Source organism: Sus scrofa, chromosome 5 (assembly GCF_054392235.1).
Source record: "Sus scrofa isolate SSC_HxYL_T2T_F1_AM1 chromosome 5, Sscrofa_HxYL_maternal_Yorkshire_Landrace_v2.0, whole genome shotgun sequence".
NCBI lineage: Eukaryota > Metazoa > Chordata > Mammalia > Artiodactyla > Suidae > Sus > Sus scrofa.
The window spans coordinates 30,511,282-30,530,394 of NC_139387.1; the positions used below are offsets into that span (position 1 = coordinate 30,511,282).

General features: G+C 38.4%; 1 protein-coding gene across 13 annotated transcripts in view; it reads right to left on the reverse strand.

Annotated features, from left to right (window-relative positions):
- The window catches only part of TAFA2 (TAFA chemokine like family member 2), a 506,162-nt gene that overhangs the window by 159,189 nt on the left and 327,860 nt on the right, over positions 1-19,113 (reverse strand). For 5 of the 13 annotated variants that reach the window (XM_084956231.1, XM_084956230.1, XM_084956233.1 and 2 more), the window contains 3 exons: positions 8,947-8,977; positions 6,891-7,012; positions 1,098-1,204 (listed from right to left, as the gene is read on the reverse strand). In XM_084956231.1, the coding sequence (XP_084812357.1) occupies positions 1,098-1,203 (106 nt within the window). In that variant the 5' untranslated portion in view covers position 1,204; positions 6,891-7,012; positions 8,947-8,977. The remainder of the gene's footprint in view (positions 1-1,097; positions 1,205-6,890; positions 7,013-8,946; positions 8,978-19,113) is intronic. The other 8 variants (XM_021091913.2, XM_084956229.1, XM_084956237.1 and 5 more) reach the window with 3 other exon arrangements.

Consider the following 19,113-nt stretch of genomic DNA (forward strand, 5'->3'; position numbering starts at 1 on the left):
TTGAAAGGTGAGTATTTAAAAAGCAGTTTTACAAAGCAGTTAGGTTCACCATTGTGAATTTGGACGCATGTACGCACACACACGCACACACACACATGCACACATACACTGTAGGGAAGAAACAGGATTGTGAAATATGAAGGACCTCTTCATAAACTTTATATTTTGAAAGACGACTCTTTTTGGTTTTAAACACAGCAGGAAAAGACATTGTCTTAACAGGCATCAATCCCTCACATCTTTTTCCCCATCCTGGTGTTCATGTCCCATGCCATGCAAATTAAATGCACATGTGTAACTATTTTAAGCGTTAAAAAATTCAAGGCAGTCTTAACTCTCTCTTCACCCAAAAATAAAACAAGAAAGTAAGTTGCTAGTCTCTGAACTTTACAGAGGAACGAGAACTGAATTATAAAATCACATTTCACAGAAAAATCTAAGACTTCTCAGGTTATGAATACTTGATTATGGTAGGGGCAGTCCAGAAATAGCCCATTTAATTTATTTGGAAAAGGTATTAATTCATTATACTGAGTCTTATGCTTAGCAGAGAGAATAGAAAGGGCATAATTTTGAGCTGTCAAGCTTAACATGAATATAAAAAACAACTACCATCACCCAGTTCTATGGCAGAATTGAGCCTGCTAAATATCACACCAGGATAGAATCCCAATTGTGGCCAAAGAGGTACTCTGGCAGGAAGAAATATGATTTCCAAAAAGCATTGAAAGGAAATTTACATGTATACATATTAAGATATGTATCATTAAAGATGCTTTCATTACAGGATGACTGCAGTTTGAAACTCATCTCTATTACATGTCAACTCAACACTATCTTAAAAATGGAAATGATAGGGAAAAGGCAAAGCCACAATTCCATACTTTCTGAAGAAGTGTGAACAGCCCTGGAAACAATTCATCATTCGTTCCCTATCGACACCATATTCAAACAATTTTCTCTGCATTTTTACTTAAAGGGAATTCCATGATGGACCCATATCTAGGAAGTTAACAGACCAGTGAAGACAGAATACAATAGTCTGTGTTGAAAGGACTATTGAGCTGAGAGTTGAAAAGGAAAGCAGAAGGGCTTACCTTTATGATGGTTTACACTGGATACGACTTTCCCCCACAAGGTTACAATAAAGATTATTATTAGCAGTTTTCCTTTTGTTGCTTTCTGTAAGTATCTCTTACTCATCCTGAAAATAAAGAAATAATAAAAATCCTAAGTATGCGAAACCATTGCTTTTCCATTGTAATTAAGTTACATTTAAAGCTTTCCATGATGCGTTAACACCTAAACACTGCAGTTTTTATATTTCAGATGTTGTTTGCTGTGTATAAATTATGAACAGAAAAAAAATTGAAGTTTTCCAAACAAAATACCTTGATATAATGCAAAAGATAAGAAAGGCCCTACCTCAGTCAGTCTTGATTTGCTGAACAATAGCCTCAATCAACTGGGAAACATTACCATTTTTCTCTCCACAGAACTATACAGTCAACTGATTCACAAATCCAAGACACGGTTGTTGAATAATCTTTAAATAAGAGATTTATTTTACTTAAAAATAAATTCCTTCTTCAAGGCCAAGTCAAATGGTCAAAGTAAACAGTTTAGATAAAGTGTGTTTTATGAATTTCTGCACCAAATAAAGTCACTTCAAATCTGTTACTCCTAATGTGTTTTTTAAAAGGGACCTTACTGTACAAAACTACTACTGTATGCACACAGATGTTTCACTATTGTTGGTTTCCACCATCCTATACTTTATGAAAAGTAGAAGAAAAATGGAGAAAGTGGAATAAAAAATATCAAATTAATGTTTTCAAGTTAAAAGTACAAAACTCAGAAAACAAAGTGATATTATAAAATAACAACAGCTACCTATAGTAAGTTTAGCACCCACATTCTGTAGCACCTCATACAATATAATTTCAGTTGTTCTTGAGGACAAATTGAGGATGTTGGTGTGTCTATCCCCGTTTTGTAGATGATGAAATTTCCCTGAGGACATGTTTAATGATAGAGTAAAAAGTCAAACCCCAAATTGTCTAAATCTAAAATCTTTACATTCGGATCTGGTGTTGCTATGGCTGTGGTGAAGGACAGTGGCTACAGCTCCAATTTGACCCCTAGCCTGGGAACTTCCATATGCTATAGGTACAGCCCTAAAAAGCAAAATAAAATAAAATAAAATTTTAAAAAATAAAATATTTACATTAACCTCTACATAGCTAAGGAGTAAGCAGAATTTATATAAAATATATTTTATCTTCATTTACTTATGAGGGAGATAAAATATATATCTATCACCCTGTGCCTTCTCAGATTCAGATCCTATATGGAATTCCATTCTTGTCTGACCTATATTCTTGCCCTTTTTCTAGTACAAGTTCTTAAGGTCTCTTCCTGACCGAGCCTAATTCCTCTTCCTCTTAAAGTCTCTAAACTATCTTTATCCTTCACTTTCAAAACATTTCATTTCCAAAAATATGACTCAGTGGTGGCAATGATGGCTGTATATAATTCTGAAGAGGAGTCATTCATATCAATAAATGCCTAAAAAAATAAATTGATTCATAACGTATATTTAATAGAGATACACATGCTAATACTTCCTGGACTGGGGAAGTTAGGTGCAGTGATTCAGATGTTGAGGAGACTGTGCTGCATAATTAAAAACACAGACTCACTCCTGAGTCAGACTGTTTGGATTTGAGTCCTGGTTCTACTGGCTTCTAATTGCGTGATCTTGTGGGAGTTTTTGGATCACTTGACTCAATTTCTTCTTCTCTAATATGGGATAATTATATGAAAGTCCTGGCCCAAGGACTGGCACGTATAAGGCCTAATGACTATGAGATTGGAAAGTGTTCCGTCATTTGGATGTTTTGCTGTTCCTTAAGTGCACAAGAGGTCTGCCCCATGCATGAGATGATTGAAGGGAATTGGCCCGAACAGCTGCAAGTCCTCCATGGATCTCAGCCTCAGGGACAAATCAAGATAATGTACAAGAGGTGTTTGACCTTTCAGATTAGATTGCTTGATTTAAAATCTGGCTTCTTGCCAACTATCTGTATGACTTTGGATAAATTACTTAATGAGGGGTATTTCTGTTATAATTTAAATGAGGATAATAATATCTACCTCACAGTGTTGTTGGTATTAAAACTAAAGGAGGCAGTTCATGGAAAGAATTTAACACTATACATAGAAAATAATAAATGTTCAATAAATGTTAGCCATTATCATGGTCATTACTTGGTTAGACCAGCATTCCCTAATCTGTGCATTCTAAGAGGCATCAGTTCCATGGTATGTCAATACCATACTAGTGAAAAACAAAGGGCACAAATGGTTGTACAATTCTGGGTTCAACAAATCTAACCAGATTTATTTTCCAGAAACCTTCCTTCACAGTATACTACCAGGATTCTAATGTCATCAGGAAGCCTCTTAGAAAAATAATCTGGTTTAGTAGTTACTCTCAGTAAACCAAATGTGCATTTAAAATCTTCCATTCTACTGCCTCTGTGATTTTTTTTTCTTTTTTTGGCACTCTTACTACCAGTTTTGTTGAGAGATTCTACTTTTTTTACATTTTTGCAGCCATTCTACCCCCTCTTCTATATCCAATTCCTGCAACTGTATTGTACTGCATATCATTTAACAGAATGAACAGTTTAGCAAAATTCATCTGACAAGAAGAGCTGCTTAGCATAATTCTTGATAATAGCTTTCCCATAGCAAATGGCCTCTGCTACAAGGTCAATGACCCATTGTATTTTCCATACCATTGTGCACCCGCCAAATGGGATGACAGAACTGACAGCTGGTCAAACTGATAACTGGACATATGGAAACAGAAACACCCACAAAGTCACCAGGCTGTCAAACTAAAAGAGGAAGGAGAATGCAGGTCAATATTTGAAAGTCTGTAAAGACCCCTGCCTTCTCCCTCTCCTCCATCCCAACCCTCAGTCCAGTCAACTACCACAAACTGGCAATACTGCTTCCTGACTATCTCTTAATTGTACACACTTATTTCTATCCCCAATGCAATACTACAGTTCAGTCCACCAACAACACACAGTCTCCTAACTGGAATTCCTGCAGCCAATATTGCCATCCTCTGGAATAGGAGGGAGGGTCTGTGTCTTCCTTTTTCATGACTACTATTTGCACTATCTAGTACTTAGTAAGTGCCTGATAAATACTATTGACTTAGTGTAATGCATTCTCTATGCTGTATCCAAACATGTTACAGCTACACTATGGTCATCCTATGACCATAAGACACCCTCCATAGATTAAAATGTTCACACCATTCCCTTCTATGTTCAAGGGAAGAAAAAAGGCCATAACCATTAGCAGGGTAAAAAAAAAATCTGTATCAGTATCAGGGTTAAAAAAAAAAAAAACCTTTATTCTTTATATCTCTGATCTCATTTTATGCCACTCCTCCCCATCTCTCCCCCCACCTGCATTCATGGTTAATATTTTAAACCTACCAAATAGCCTCCATGACTCCCAGCTAAACCTCACCTCCATATCACATGAAATGTATCAGTCACCCACCCTCTGACCATTCACTCTTCAAAATGCTAACTTCTATTCATTGGGTCAGGGTCCAGGCTAGAATTCCTCCTGTGGGATCTAATCAAGACCACATTAAGCATCTTACTTTACACACACCAGGCACTCACCACACAGCGTTTTAATTTACAACTGACTTATCTCCATCCTTCACTTGCATATAAGATTCCTAAAGATAGGGACTGTGCACCATGCACCATACATTTGGAAATACCTGGCACAGGTTCAGCTTAATAATGATAAATGAGTATTCGTTGAATGCTGGTCATTTCACATCACAGAGCAAAATACATTGTGTAGTTGCCAACATGGAGGAAGTAAGTATGCCTCATACTTTTTTTTTTTTCCACTTTACAGCTGCATCTGAGGCACATGGGAGTTCCTAGGCCATGAGTTGAATTGGAGTTGCAGCTGCAGCCTGTGACACAGCCATGGCATCATATCTGATCCTCATCTGCAACCTACAATGCAGCTTGAAGCAATGCCTTAACCTGATGAGTGAGGCCAGGGATCAAACCTGCATCCTCACAGGAACAGTGTTGGGTCCTTAACCCATTAAGCCACAACAGAAACTCTACATCACACTACCTTAGGATGAAATTAGGAAAGGACACACAGGAAGAAGAAAATGACAAAGGAGTAGGAGAGGGGAAGACAAAAAAGGGCAAAGTGGACAAGAAGGAAAACAGAAGGGGAAAAAACCAATCAGTCATATATTTTATTCTATCTGCTTTTTAAATAACAACTAAGTTTGAGCAAACTGAAGGGTAATGGAGTGATGAAGGACAAAGGGGAAACCCAAAGAAGAAAATCCAAAGGAAAAAAGGTGAATGGTACACTTCTTCTTAACTTTGTATGAGAGCAGAGAAGGAGGGGGCCTTCACTCCTCATTCCATGTGCTCACCACCAGGTCTCAGTTTAAAAATCTCCACCCATCAATGACCAAATGCACCTTCAGAACTGTCACATCTATCTATAAAAAAGAGCAAAATTTAGGTGAGTTTTATAACAGCAAAAGCTGAGGGAAGAAGAAACTGGAAAGTGAAGGATAAATTCACAGGGAGGCTGAAACCTTGAAATTGCTCCCCAAGCAGCAGCAGCTGGCAAGGAGTACAAGGGAAACAGGATAATTGAGAAATGGTAACCTTGGCAGAGAAGGATGTTGAAGTGAAATGTTGTCAAAGTAGAGGACTGACAATTAAACCTCCAGACTTTCTTCCACACTTCTCCATATTATAGGTTTCCATTATATTCTCTGAGATGTAGATGTTTGAATGGTGTAAAAATCCTTGACCTCCCCACCAATGTTAAAACTGCATTTACTTGTAAATAAACAAGAACTGAAAAACTATTATGCTGCTAGAAAAATCACTTCCCTGTCAAAAACAGAAGGTAAATGGAACTGACCTAAAGAAGAGATGGTGGAAGGAAGAAAGGGTGGGAAATGCTTATATAAAAGGAGACAAAATTTGGGGCACAGAATCCAATCACCTGGCCTTGCCCTGAGCTTAAGGCACCTCTGTGGAAATATAGGTCATATAAGGCTATATATACAAAAGTGTTTTTAGGATATTTTTCTATACTGATCTAATATTCATGCCAACCTAGTATTAATGCATTACAAAGGCATGAACTTTAACAGCTGAATCTAGTACAGGAATTTAACCCTGAGGTAGGATGCACCAGCCGATAAGGCAAGTTCCTTTTCTCCCGAGAGGGACCAGAATAATCCTTATAAAAAGTAAATCAGATAGTACTGCACCCACTCCTTGCTGAAAACTCCAGAATTTGCCTACCTAATACTGCAATTTTGGTGGCTACAGAAACCCAGCAGTGCTTTTGCTTTATGCTTAGTAATGTACAGCCAAAGTGCAGACTTTACACAAATGCCTTTGCCACCCACAGACCATAATGATAGGAAATAGAAATGTATTATCATTTAAATGATTTTTCCAGAAACATACAATATTCTAAGGCTCCAAGCACTAATACCCAAAACAGACAAAAATGCTACAGGCACACAAAAGCAATCATTTATGAAAGATACCTGAAATGTCAAGGGCTAACACTGCTGTTCATCTGTTATTACAACTGAAGCACTTACCCTCCTTTTCTATCTATAAAATGGGAATTCCATTTATTTTCTCAAACAGAAATTGTCATTATAAAAAACAAGAAATCGTGAGACAGTTTGAACTTAAAAGAAAAATACACAGTAAATCAGCAGTGTTACTATTTCTTTAAAGATCCTTCTTTCAGACCATGGGTAAGTCAGAACTACCTACCTGAATGTGATCCTGGCTCTGGCACATAATAGTTAAATGCATTTGTCGGGTTTATTTAACAACTTGGAGTCTCAGTGCCCAGATATGGAATGCATGAATGCTATTACATACTGGTAGGACTGCTGTAAGGAATAAATATAAGGTATATAAAGCATCTAATGAAAAGCCAGAATAAAGGAGACATTCAAACTGCAGTGATTATTATATATTATTAATAATATTTGGAACATAGCCTCGTGGCTAGGAATTAATGGGAAATAAAAAGTCTTTGAGCAACAAATAAAAGAGCTTATATGTTTTAATCATAGGTGAAAAATGAACCTGCTTTTAGGAATTTATCCTAAGTCTGTAGAATTAAAAGTAACACTTTAAAACAGGCTAAAAATGGAAGCAGGGCCAATGAACAGAGTCCTCTGATGGCTTTGCCAAATGAATATTGATACTAGGATATTGGATAACAGACATCACATCTATAAGTGTACAGAATTCTAGGATCATTACGTACAAGGGCAAATACTCCTCAAATGCCTCCAGAGATACCTAAAGCACAGCAGCCTGATTAAAGTTATTAACATCATTATGTATGTTTATAGTTTATACTTTTAAATGTATCAGCACCTATGAGAAATTAATCTATGACAAAGGAGACATGAATATACAATGGAGAAAAGACAGTCTCCTCAATAAGAGGTGCTGGGAAAGCTGGACATCTACATGTAAAAGAGTGAAATTAGAACAGTTTCTCACACCACACCCCATGTAAAAATAAACTCAAAATGGATTAAAAACCTAAATGTAAGACCTGAAACAGTAAAATTCCCAGAAGAAACCATATGTAGAACAATCTACATAAAGCGCAGCAGCATTTTTTTTTTTGGACCTATCTCCTGAGGCAAATGAAATAAAGGTAAAAATGAACAAATAGAACCTAAATAAACTTAAAAGCTTTTGCAGAGCAAAGAAAACCATCAACAAAATGAAAATACAACCTACAGAGTGGGAGAAAATATTTGCAAATGACATGATGGCTAATGGGTTAATACCTAAAGTATATGACTAGTTCATACCACTCAATATCAAAATGACAACAACAACAAAACAAAATTTAAAAAAATAGGCAGAAGACCTGAACAGATATTTTTCCAAGGAAGACATACAGATGGCCAATAGGCACATTAAAGAATGCTCAACATTGCTAATTATTAGAGAGATGAAAATCAAAACAAAAATATTACCTCATACTTGTCAGAATGGCTATCATCAAAAATCTACAAATAAAAAATGTTGGGGAGTTCCCGTCATGGCGCAATGGTTAACGAATCCGACTAGGAACCATGAGGTTGCGGGTTCGGTCCCTGCCCTTGCTCAGTGGGTTAACGATCTGGCGTTGCCATGAGCTGTGCTGTAGGTTGCAGACGCGGCTCGGATCCTGCGTTGCTGTGGCTCTGGCGTAGGCCGGTGGCTACAGCTCCGATTTGACCCCTAGCCTGGGAACCTCCATATGCCGTGGGAGCGGCCCAAAGAAATAGCAACAACAACAACAACAACAACAAAAAGACAAAAGACAAAAAAAAAAAAAAAGTGTTGGGAAGGATGTGGAGAAAAGGGAACCCTTGTACACTGTTGGTGGGAATGTAAGCCCATTCCACTGGTGCAGCCACTATGGAAAACAGTACAGAGGTTCCTCAAAAATCTAAAATAGAACTACCATACGATCTAGCAATTCACTTTTGGGTATGTGTCTGAAAAATAGGAAAACACTAATTGAATGGATATAGGCACCCCAATGTTAATAGCAGCCCTATTTACAAGAGCTAAGAAATGGAAGCAATTTAAATGCCCATCAACAGATGAATTAATAGAGAAGTGCATATTAAAATGGAATATTACTCAGCCATAAAAAAGAATGAAATTCTGCCATTTGGATCAACATGAAAGGACCTACAGAATATTATGCTTAGAGAAATAAGTCAGACAAAGACATACGATATGATGTCATTTATATGAGGAATCTAAAAATGAAAACAAACAAATGTACAAAGCAAAATAGACTCACAGATACAGGCAGGAAACAAATCAATGGTTACCTGTGGGGAGAAAGAAGGGGAAACACACTATGAATATGGGATTAAAAGAAACAAGGTACGATGTGAAAAACTGATGAGCAACAAGGATATACTGCACAGCACAGGTCATTATAGCCATTGTCTCAATAACAACTTTTCATAGACTTTAATCTGTAACAATACATAGAATCACTAAGTGGTACACCTGAAACTAATCTAATATTGTAAAACAACCATACTTCAATTTTTTAAATTTTAAAAAATAAGTACTGGCCTAAAATGTACTGGCTCATTCAATATATTGCTGACTCCTCATGATAACTCTTTGAACTAAGCTCTGCATGTATTAACATTCCCAGATTACATATAGAATCTGAAAGAGTAATTTGAAGATAAATTGTGGATGGTAGAGGAGGGTCTTAAAAGCCATATTCTGCCCACTGGCTCAGTCTTCATTGCAAAGGTGGTGAAACAATGCTCCAAATACTCTGTAATGGGCCCCCCAAAGTGCATTTTAGACTAAAAAAAAAGCTAAACAGAAGTTCTAGCTCTCAGTTATCTAGAAAATCCAAAGAAGATCACCACATTGCCATGACACTGGATAAAGGAAATACTAATGCTTAATGTGTTCTACGGGCTATAAAATTGATCAGTCTTTAAATGGTGCACCCTTGATTATTTACACACACTGCATGGTATGGTGAAAGTTGAGTTAAAACTTTCAGAGCTGTGTCCACTGTGTACCAGGCAGCAGTCTACAGAGATTAGACCTAATGTATTTGCTACACCACAGGTGGCAGCCTTAGGCACGGTTGTCAGATAAAATACAAGAGCCCAATTTAAACTGGAAATGTATCTATTTTTACAGGTTTGAATAATCAGTATATTAAGATGTTACAAATATTGAATGCACACGATTTGATGCATGTGTACACCCAACACCCATCATCATCAAGGCATACACACATCCATTACCTCTGAAAGTTTCCTTGTGTCCCTTTGTTCTCTGTGTGTGTGTTAAGAACAACACTTAACATGAGTTCTACCCTCTTAACCAATTTGCAAGTGCAAAATACCATGTTGTTAACAATGTTCACTATGTTGTACAACATGTATCTAGAACTTATTCGTCTTTTATAACTGTAACTTTATACCTATTGAACAACTCCCCTTTCCTTCTCCCCCACCTCCTGGGAACAACCATTCTATTTTCTAGTTCTCTAAATTTGACTATCATACAGTATTTGTCCTTTAGTGACTGACTTATTTCACTTAGCATAATGTCTCCCAGGTCCATCCATGCAATCACAAATGCCAGGATTTCCTTCTTTCTTAAAGCTGAATAATATTCCACTGTATGAATACAGCACATTTTTTTATCTGTTCATCTGTTGATAGAAATTATGGTGGTTTTAATACATTGGATCTTGTGAATGATGCTGCAACAAACATGGGAGTGCAGATCTCTCTTCAAGATCTTGATTTCAATGCTTTTGAAAATACAGCCAGCAGTGGGATTGCCGGATCATATGGTATTCCTATCTACAATATTCAGAGGAACCAACATACTGTTTTCCACAGTGGCTTGCCCACATTCCCACATGCATAATACAAAGTTCCAATTTCTCCACATCCTCACTGACACTTGTTATCTTTTTGTTGTTGTCTTTGTTAATAATCAGCTTAACAGGTGTCAGGGGATACCTCATCAGAGGTTTTATTTGCATTACCATGACAGATAATGATGTTGACCTTCTTTTCATAAACCATTTGGCCACTTGTATGTCATCTTTGAAAAAGTGTCTATTCAGGTCCCCTGCCATTTTGGCATATGTAAGTTTCCAGGCCAGGGATTGAACCCACACCACAGTAGTGACAAGGCTGGATCCTTAACCTGCTGAGCCATGAGGGAACTCCCCTTTGCCAATTTTTAAATCTGTTTTGTTTTGCTATTAAGTTAGAGGCTCTTAAAATATTTTAGAAAGTAACTCCTCACCATGTTTATCTAAAATTTATATTTTAACTGGATGTCCTATAATTGTAGTTGCCAAATCTGCCAACTTTAATTTTCAACTATATTAAACAAGGAATTAACAGTGACTTCTCTATGGAAACATGCTTGCATTAAAAAAAAAAAAAGCTTAGAATTTCATAGAGGATGGTAGAGAATAAGACAATGAAATCTCCACTGGTTTTCTGAATAACAATTTTCTGTATACAGACTTAAGAGATATCAAAAAATTACTTCTTCATCTTGCTACAGTTCTGGCCAGATTTAAAAATGTGAATTGTATATTCTAGTTTGAAATGTAGCAAATTTAGTATTAACGGCAACTAAGAGCTCAAGGTTTGAAGTCAGACATGAAATGTTGAGACTTTACTACATATGAGCTGTTACAGACATTCTATTTAATTTCATAAAGCCTACGTTTCCCATAATATGTAGGCAATAACAATACCTGCCTCAAAGAGCTGCTGGAATGGTTAATGATTTTAATTTATGTAAAGGTCTAAGCACAGATACTGACACATAGTAATCAATCTATAAATGCTAGCTATAATACCACAGTCATTTAAAATTCTTTTGTGATTAATCTCTTTTTTCAATAAGGAATAATCAATTGACTGATCTCTGTACCTGACTTAAAATCCCACAAAACACCATGAAAACCTCCTGTAAATACATATCCTTCATTTTTACATGTCCTATTGGAGTATTTTACTCCTTTCCAAGTAGCTGTAGATAGTTTAAGGGTAGTTTATCCAACAGATTTAATTTCATATCTCTTTTCACTTCACATTATTAACCTTCAACTACATTCTTTCTCTGCATTTCTGTTTTGTATTTAATACCACATCCTAACCATTTGCTTATTAATCTTTTTATATTATGAATTATTGCTTCTAGAATCCAAATCTGTTCTTCTCAAAGAAGAAAATAAACAAAAGGCAGCATGGTTATATGGTGAGATTTCAAAGTGACATTTCATACTGGACCACCTGTAAGAAGCACTATATGGGAGCCGGGTCATTGCTCTCACCTTCTCCAACAAACACATCAAAAAAACCACATCTACATGTAAAAGGACTTGCACAGAACATCTACTGAATGCTGGCAGAAGAACTTAAACCTCCAAAAAGGGCAAGAAACTCTTGACATAACTGGGTAGAACAAAAGAAAAAAGAGAGAGAGAGAAAAGGAATCAGGACTAGCATTCCTGAGAGGGAGCTGTGAAAAAGAAAAGGAACCCACATCCTGGGAAGCCACCTAACCACAGGGAGATCAGCTGACACAGAGGGACCTCAAAGTTGCCAAGAAAAGCGCAGCAGCTGGACTGAGAACAGCAAAGCAGGGTGAGAGCTGCATAGATGATCTGCACCACTGGCCTGGACACCACAGCCTGAGATGCTTGGGTGGGAGCTGGGCTCTGAGACATAGGCTCCAGAGGTCAGTCCTGGGGAAAGGACTAGGGCTGACTCTGTGGTGACAGCCTGAGAGGTTAAGGAGCAGTGTGCCACTGGTGGGGGAACAGTGTGCTACGGGCCGGGGAGTGGAATGCCATGGCAGAGGGAACCATGGAGAAGGTCTGGGCCTGCAGGAGAAGAAGGTGACATTGTTGGGGAGGACAAGAGGAGGGGCGGCCCACCATAGGAATCTCCCCACGCGTGTGCGCACAGGCTCTGTAGGTGGGCTGGCTCTGGCACAGGCTACGGGTGGCAAAAAGCCACTTGCTCAGGTTATAGGAGACTGGGCCCTTCTTATCTGGGCTGCGAGTGGCCAGGAACCTCTTGTGTGGGCTGGAGGCAGTGGTGGGGGCTAAGTGTGACATGGTGCCTCTTGAGTGATTTACAGGCGGCAGGGAAAGACTGCAGTGGTCTTCTCAGAGGCCAGAGGGAGGCATGGCCTGCCACCACAGGGGACCTGTGAGTGGGCTCCACTTGTGGCCCCAATCACCTCAGGGGTTAGCGGGGGGCGGGGGGAGGGCACTGCAACCAAGCATCACACATTGTTGCTCTCATACCCCTGGCAACACACCCACCCTGCAGCTGCCACTGCCAAACGCTCTGGGTGACACCCAGATGCTTGACCACTGTCCTATCCTATGGCCCTACAACTAGGAGCAGTTGGTGCAGCACCTCCTGCATGGGCTAAGTGGGACAGGGTGCTTCTTGCATGGTCTGCAAGTGGCAGGGACAAACCACTGCAGTTATCACTGACTCCAGAGGTGGGCATGGCCCACTGCAACTGGGGATCCCTGAGAAAGAACCACGTGCAGCCCCAGCCACCTCAGAGGGCACCACAGAGGAGGACATTGCGATGGAACATCACCTGTTGTTGATCTCGCTCCCTTGGAAGTACACCCACCCAGGTACTGCCACTGGCAAATACCTTGGGCAGTGCCCAGATGCTTGATCACTGTCCCTTCCCAGGAACCGCAAATAGGACAGCTGGTACAGCACATCTAGTGGGGGCTAAGTGGGATGAGGTGCTTCTTACATGGTCTACAGGTGTGGGGGAGCAAATCACCACAGTTATCACTGACTCCAGAGGTGGGCATGGCCTGCCACCACTAGGGTTCCATGAGAAGACACCACCTGCGGACCCCATTACCTCAAGGGCACCACAGAGGAGGGGCACTATGACCAAACATGACCTGTTGTTGCTCTCAAACCCCTGGAAGCACACCGGCCCAGTTACTGCCCCTGCCAAATGCTCTGGGCACAGCCCACATGCTTCATCTCTGTCACCTCCCAGGATCCTGCAACTAGGAGTAGCCTGTGTAGCCCCTCCTGTGTGGGCTAAGGAAGACAGTGTGCTTCTTGCGTGGTCTACAGGTGGTGGGGGCAAACCACCACAGTTATCACTGACTCCAGAGGTGGGTGTGGCCTGCTACCACTAGGGCTCCTGAACAGCCACTACTTATGGCTGTAATTATCTCAGAGGAGGGCATTGCAATTGAACACTACCTGTTGCCCTCACTCTCCTGGGAACTCACACACACTTCTGCTGCCACTGCCAAATGCTCTGGGTACATTGTCAATCTGCATAAGGCTCATTACCACTTCCCAGGGCCCCGCAACTAGGAGTAGCCAATGGCTACTTCCTGCAGGTCCTTGCTACTGTTAAGAGCCCAGCAACCAGGCACTGAATACTAGCCCTACCCATTGCCTCCTTCTCCCTTTAAACACACTCAGCACCCTGGGGATAACAGCCTGCTCACACCAAAGAAAGAGACAGCAAATATTCAAACTCCCATGCCAAAAAATAAATAGTAACCACCCACAAAATACAAAGGGGTGCTCTTGCATAGAAGTAGCCCCCCAAGACTACAGTTTGGCTTCCCTAAAGGAACAGAAAAAGAAAAACATAAACAAGATGAAGAAGCTCAGGGACCTTTCCCAGCTAAAGGAACAGGAGAATTCACCTGAAGCAGCAAACAGTGAAACAGACCTCTGCAATCTGATAGACATTGAGTTCAAAAGGGAGATACTGAAAATACTGAAAGAATGAAGGATGAATATCATTGAATTAAGAGCTATAAAAAGTAACACAGATTCCTTTAGAAAGGAACTAGAAAATATAAGGAGGTACATAGAAAAATTAGAAAATTCATTTGCAGAGATGCAAACTGAGCTAAGGGCGGTAAAAACCCAGAATGAATGCAGAGGAACAAATTAGTGACATGGAAGGTAGAATAATGGAAATCACCCAATCAGCAGGGACAGCAAACATAAAACCACATGAAAAACATGAAAGCAGTATAAGAGATCTATGGGATAATATAAAGCAGGCCAATCTATGCATAATAGGAATTCCAGAAAGACAAAAAAAAGAAAAGGGGATTGAAAATATATTTGAAGAAATTATGGCTGAAAACTTTCCAAATCTAAAGGAAACTGATATCAAAATACAGGAAGCACAGAAGGCCCCAAACAAGTTGAACCCAAACAGGCCCACACCAAGACATATTATAATAAAAATGGCAAAAGTTAAAGACAAGAGAGGATTCTAAAGGCAGTAAGAGAAAAACAAAGTGTTGATTATAAGGGAGCTCCCATAAGGATTATCAGCTGATTTCTCTACAGAAACACTACAGGCCAGAAGGGAGTGGCAATATATATTTATAGTGTTGAAAGGAAAAAATTTGCAGCCTAGAATACTCTATCCAGCAAGAATATAATATGAAATAGAAGTGGAAATAAAGAATTTCTGCAACAAACAAAACCAAAAGAGTATAGCAATACTAAAACCATTCTAAAAGAAATACTCACAGAAGTTCTCTAAATAAAAAAGAAGAAAGAAGAAATAGGATGGAGGAAACCACAATTGGAAAGCAATCACTTAAATAAGCCAGCATATAGATCTAAAAGAGAAAAAAAAAAAAAACCTACCATAAAAGCAATAATAAATACAAGGAACAGCAAAAGCGTACACATGAGGATGTTAAAATGGACTACATTTGGGGAAGGAAAGTAAGAAAATGTAGATATTTCTTTTTCTTTTTTTTTTTCCTTTTTTTTTCAAATAATGTGTTTGAGCCTATATGACTATCAGGCTAAAGCAAGCGGATACAGGAAGGGGTTATCATACTTAAAAAACAGGGCAACTACAAATCAAACCCAAACATTACATTCAAAAAAAAATAAAGAAAAGTTCTCAAGTATAAAATAAATGGAAATCATCCAACCAAAAAAAGAAAGGAAGAAAGGAGAAACATAGAATCAACTGGAAAACAAAGTTTAAAATGGCAATAAATACATATCTATCAACAATTACCTGAAATGTCAATGGACTGAATGATCCAATCAAAAGACACAGAATGGCAGATTGGATAAAAAAAAAAAAAAAAAACCTACAATCTGTTGTCTACAAGAGGCTCACCTTAGGGCAAAGGACACATATAGCTTGAAAGTGAGTGGATGGGAAAAAATATTTCACACCAATGGACAACACAGGAAGGCAGGAGTTGCAAGACTCATATCACACAAACTAGACTTTAAAATGAAGGTCATAAAGACACTATTTAATGGTTAAAGGATCCATTCAAGAAGAGGATATTACAATCGCCAATATATATGCCCCTAATATAGGAGCACCCAGATACCTACAACAAATACTAACAGACATCAAAGGAGAAATTGATGGGAATGCAATCACAGTAGGAGACTTTAACACACCACTCACATCAATGGACAGATCCCCTAGACAGAAAATCAGTAAGGCAACAGAGATCCTAAATGACACAATAGAAAAATTAGACTTAATCAATATTTTCAGGACATTACATCCAAAAAAATCTGAATATACCTTCTTCTCAAGTGCACATGGAACATTCTCAAGGATTGATCCCACACTGGGGCACAAAGCTAACCTTAACAAATTTAAGGGTATAGAAATTATTTCAGGTATCTTCTCTGACCACAATTACATGAAAGTAGAAAACAACCACAGGAAAATAAATGAGAAAAAACTTCCTACATGAAGTCTAAGCAAAATGCTACTAAAAAACCAATGGGTCAATTAGGAAATCAAGGAAAAAATTTAAAAATACCTCGAGACAAATGAATGATAATGAAGATACAACCACCCAAAATCTATGGGATGATGCAAAAGCAGTGCTCAGAGGGAAGTTCACAGCAATGCAGGCCTTCCTCAAAAAAGAAGAAAAATCTCAAATGGACAACTTACCCCATCACCTAAATGAATTACAAAAAGAACAAACAAAACCTAAAGTCAGCAGAAGGAAGGAAATCATAATGATCAGAGAGGCTATCAATAAAATAGAGATTCAAAAAAAAAAAAAACTGAAATCAATAGAACCAAGAGCTGGTCTTTCAAAATGTAAACAAAATTGAAAAACCTCCAGCCAGACTCACCAAGAAAAAGTTGAGAGAAAACCCAGATAAACAAAATAAGAAATGAAAAAGGAGGAGTTCCCGTCATGGCGCAGTGGTTAGCGAATCCGACTAGGAATCATGAGGTTGCGGGTTCGGTCCCTGCCCTTGCTCAGTGGGTTAACGATCCGGCGTTGCCGTGAGCTGTGGTGTAGGTTGCAGACGCGGCTCGGATCCCGCGTTGCTGTGGCTCTGGCGTAGGCCGGTGGCTACAGCTCCGATTAGACCCCTAAGCCTGTGAACCTCCATATGCTGCAGGAGCGGCCCAAGAAATAGCAACAACAACAACAACAACAACAAAAAGACAAAAGACAAAAAAAAAAAAAAAAAAAAAAAAAAAGAAATGGAAAAGGAGAAATGAAAAAGGAGAAATAACAATGGATACTGCAGAAATACAAAAAACCATAAGAGAATACTAAGAACAACTATATGCAAACAAATTTGACAACCTAGAAGAAATGGACAACTTTCTAGAGATATACAGACTGCCGAAATTGAATCAAGCAGAAATAGATCAACTGAATAGACTGATCACTAGAAATAAAATTGAATATGTCATAAAAACACTCCCTACAAACAGAAGTCCAGAACCAGATGGCTTCACAGGTGAATTCTACCAAACATACAAAGAGAAACTTATACACAGCCTCCTTAAACTTTTTCCAAAAGTTTAAGAAGAAGGAACACTCCCAAAGACACTCTATGATGCCATCATCACCCTAATTCCAAAACAAAGATACCACCAAAAAAGAATACTATAGGCTAATACTTCTGATGCAAATAGATGCAAAAATTCTCAACAAAATTTTAGCCAACCGAATCCAACAACATATAAAAAAGATTGTACACCATGACCAGGTAGGATTCATCCCAGGTTCACAAGGATGGTTCAACATATGTAAATCAATCAATGTCATACACCATATTAACAAAAGAAGTCAAAAAAACATGATCATCTCAACAGATGCAGAAAAAGCATTTGACAAAGTCCAACATCCGTCATGATAAAAACTCTTACCAAAGTGGGTAGAGAGGGAACATACCTTAACATAATCAAAGCCATTTATGACAAACCCACAGCAAATATAATACTCAAAGTAGAAAATTTCCCACTAAAATCTGGAACAAGACAAGGATGCCCACTCTCACCACTATTATCCAACATAGTATTGGAAGACTTAGCCACAGCAATCAGACAAACAAAAGAAATAAAAGGCATCCCAATAAGAAGAGAAGAGGTAAACTTGTCACTGGATGCAGATGACATGATACTATATGTAGAAAACCCTAAGTACTCAACCCAAAAAATACTTGAACTGATTAACAAATTCAGCAAAGTAGCAGAATATAAGATTAACATTCAGAAATCAGTAACATTTCTGTATACTAACAATGAAATATTAGAAAAGGAATACAGAAATACAATACTTTTTAAAATTGCACCCCCAAAAATCAAATACCTGGGAATACACCTGACCAAGGAGGTAAAGGACTTATATGCCAAGAACTATAAAACATTCATCAAGGAAATTAAAGAAGATGCAAAGAAATGGAAAGATATCCCATGTTCCTAGGTTGGAAAAATTAATATTTAAAAAATGGCCATACTACCCAAAGCAATCTACAGATTCAATGCAATCCCTATCAAATTACACATAACATTTTTCACAGAACTAGAACAAAAAATCCAAAAATTTTTATGGAACAACAAAAAACCCAGAATTGCCAAACCAATTCTGAGGAACAAAAACCAAGCAGGAGGCATAACTCTCCCAGACTTCAGGAAATATTATAGAGCCACAGCAATCAAGACAGTATGGTACTGGTACCAAAACAGAGAGACCAACGGAACAGAATAGAGAACTGAAAAATAAAGCCGGACACCTATGCTCAACTAATCTTTGACAAAGGAGGCACGAGTAAATAATAAAATAGGGGAAAGACAGTCTTTTCAGCAAGTATTGCTAGGAAAACTGGACAGCTGCATGTAAATCAATGAAACTGGAGCACACCCTCATGCCATGTACAAAAAATAATCTCAAAATGGCTTAAAGACTTAAATGTAAGACAAGACACCATCAAACTTCTAGAAGAGAACACAGGCAAAACATTCTCTGACATTGACCTGATAAATGTTTTCTCAGGCCAGTCTCCCAAAGCAACAGAAATAAAAGCCAAAATAAACCATTGGGACCTAATCAAACTGACAAGCTTTTGCACAGCAAAGGAAACCATAAAATAAAAAACAAAAAGACAACTTA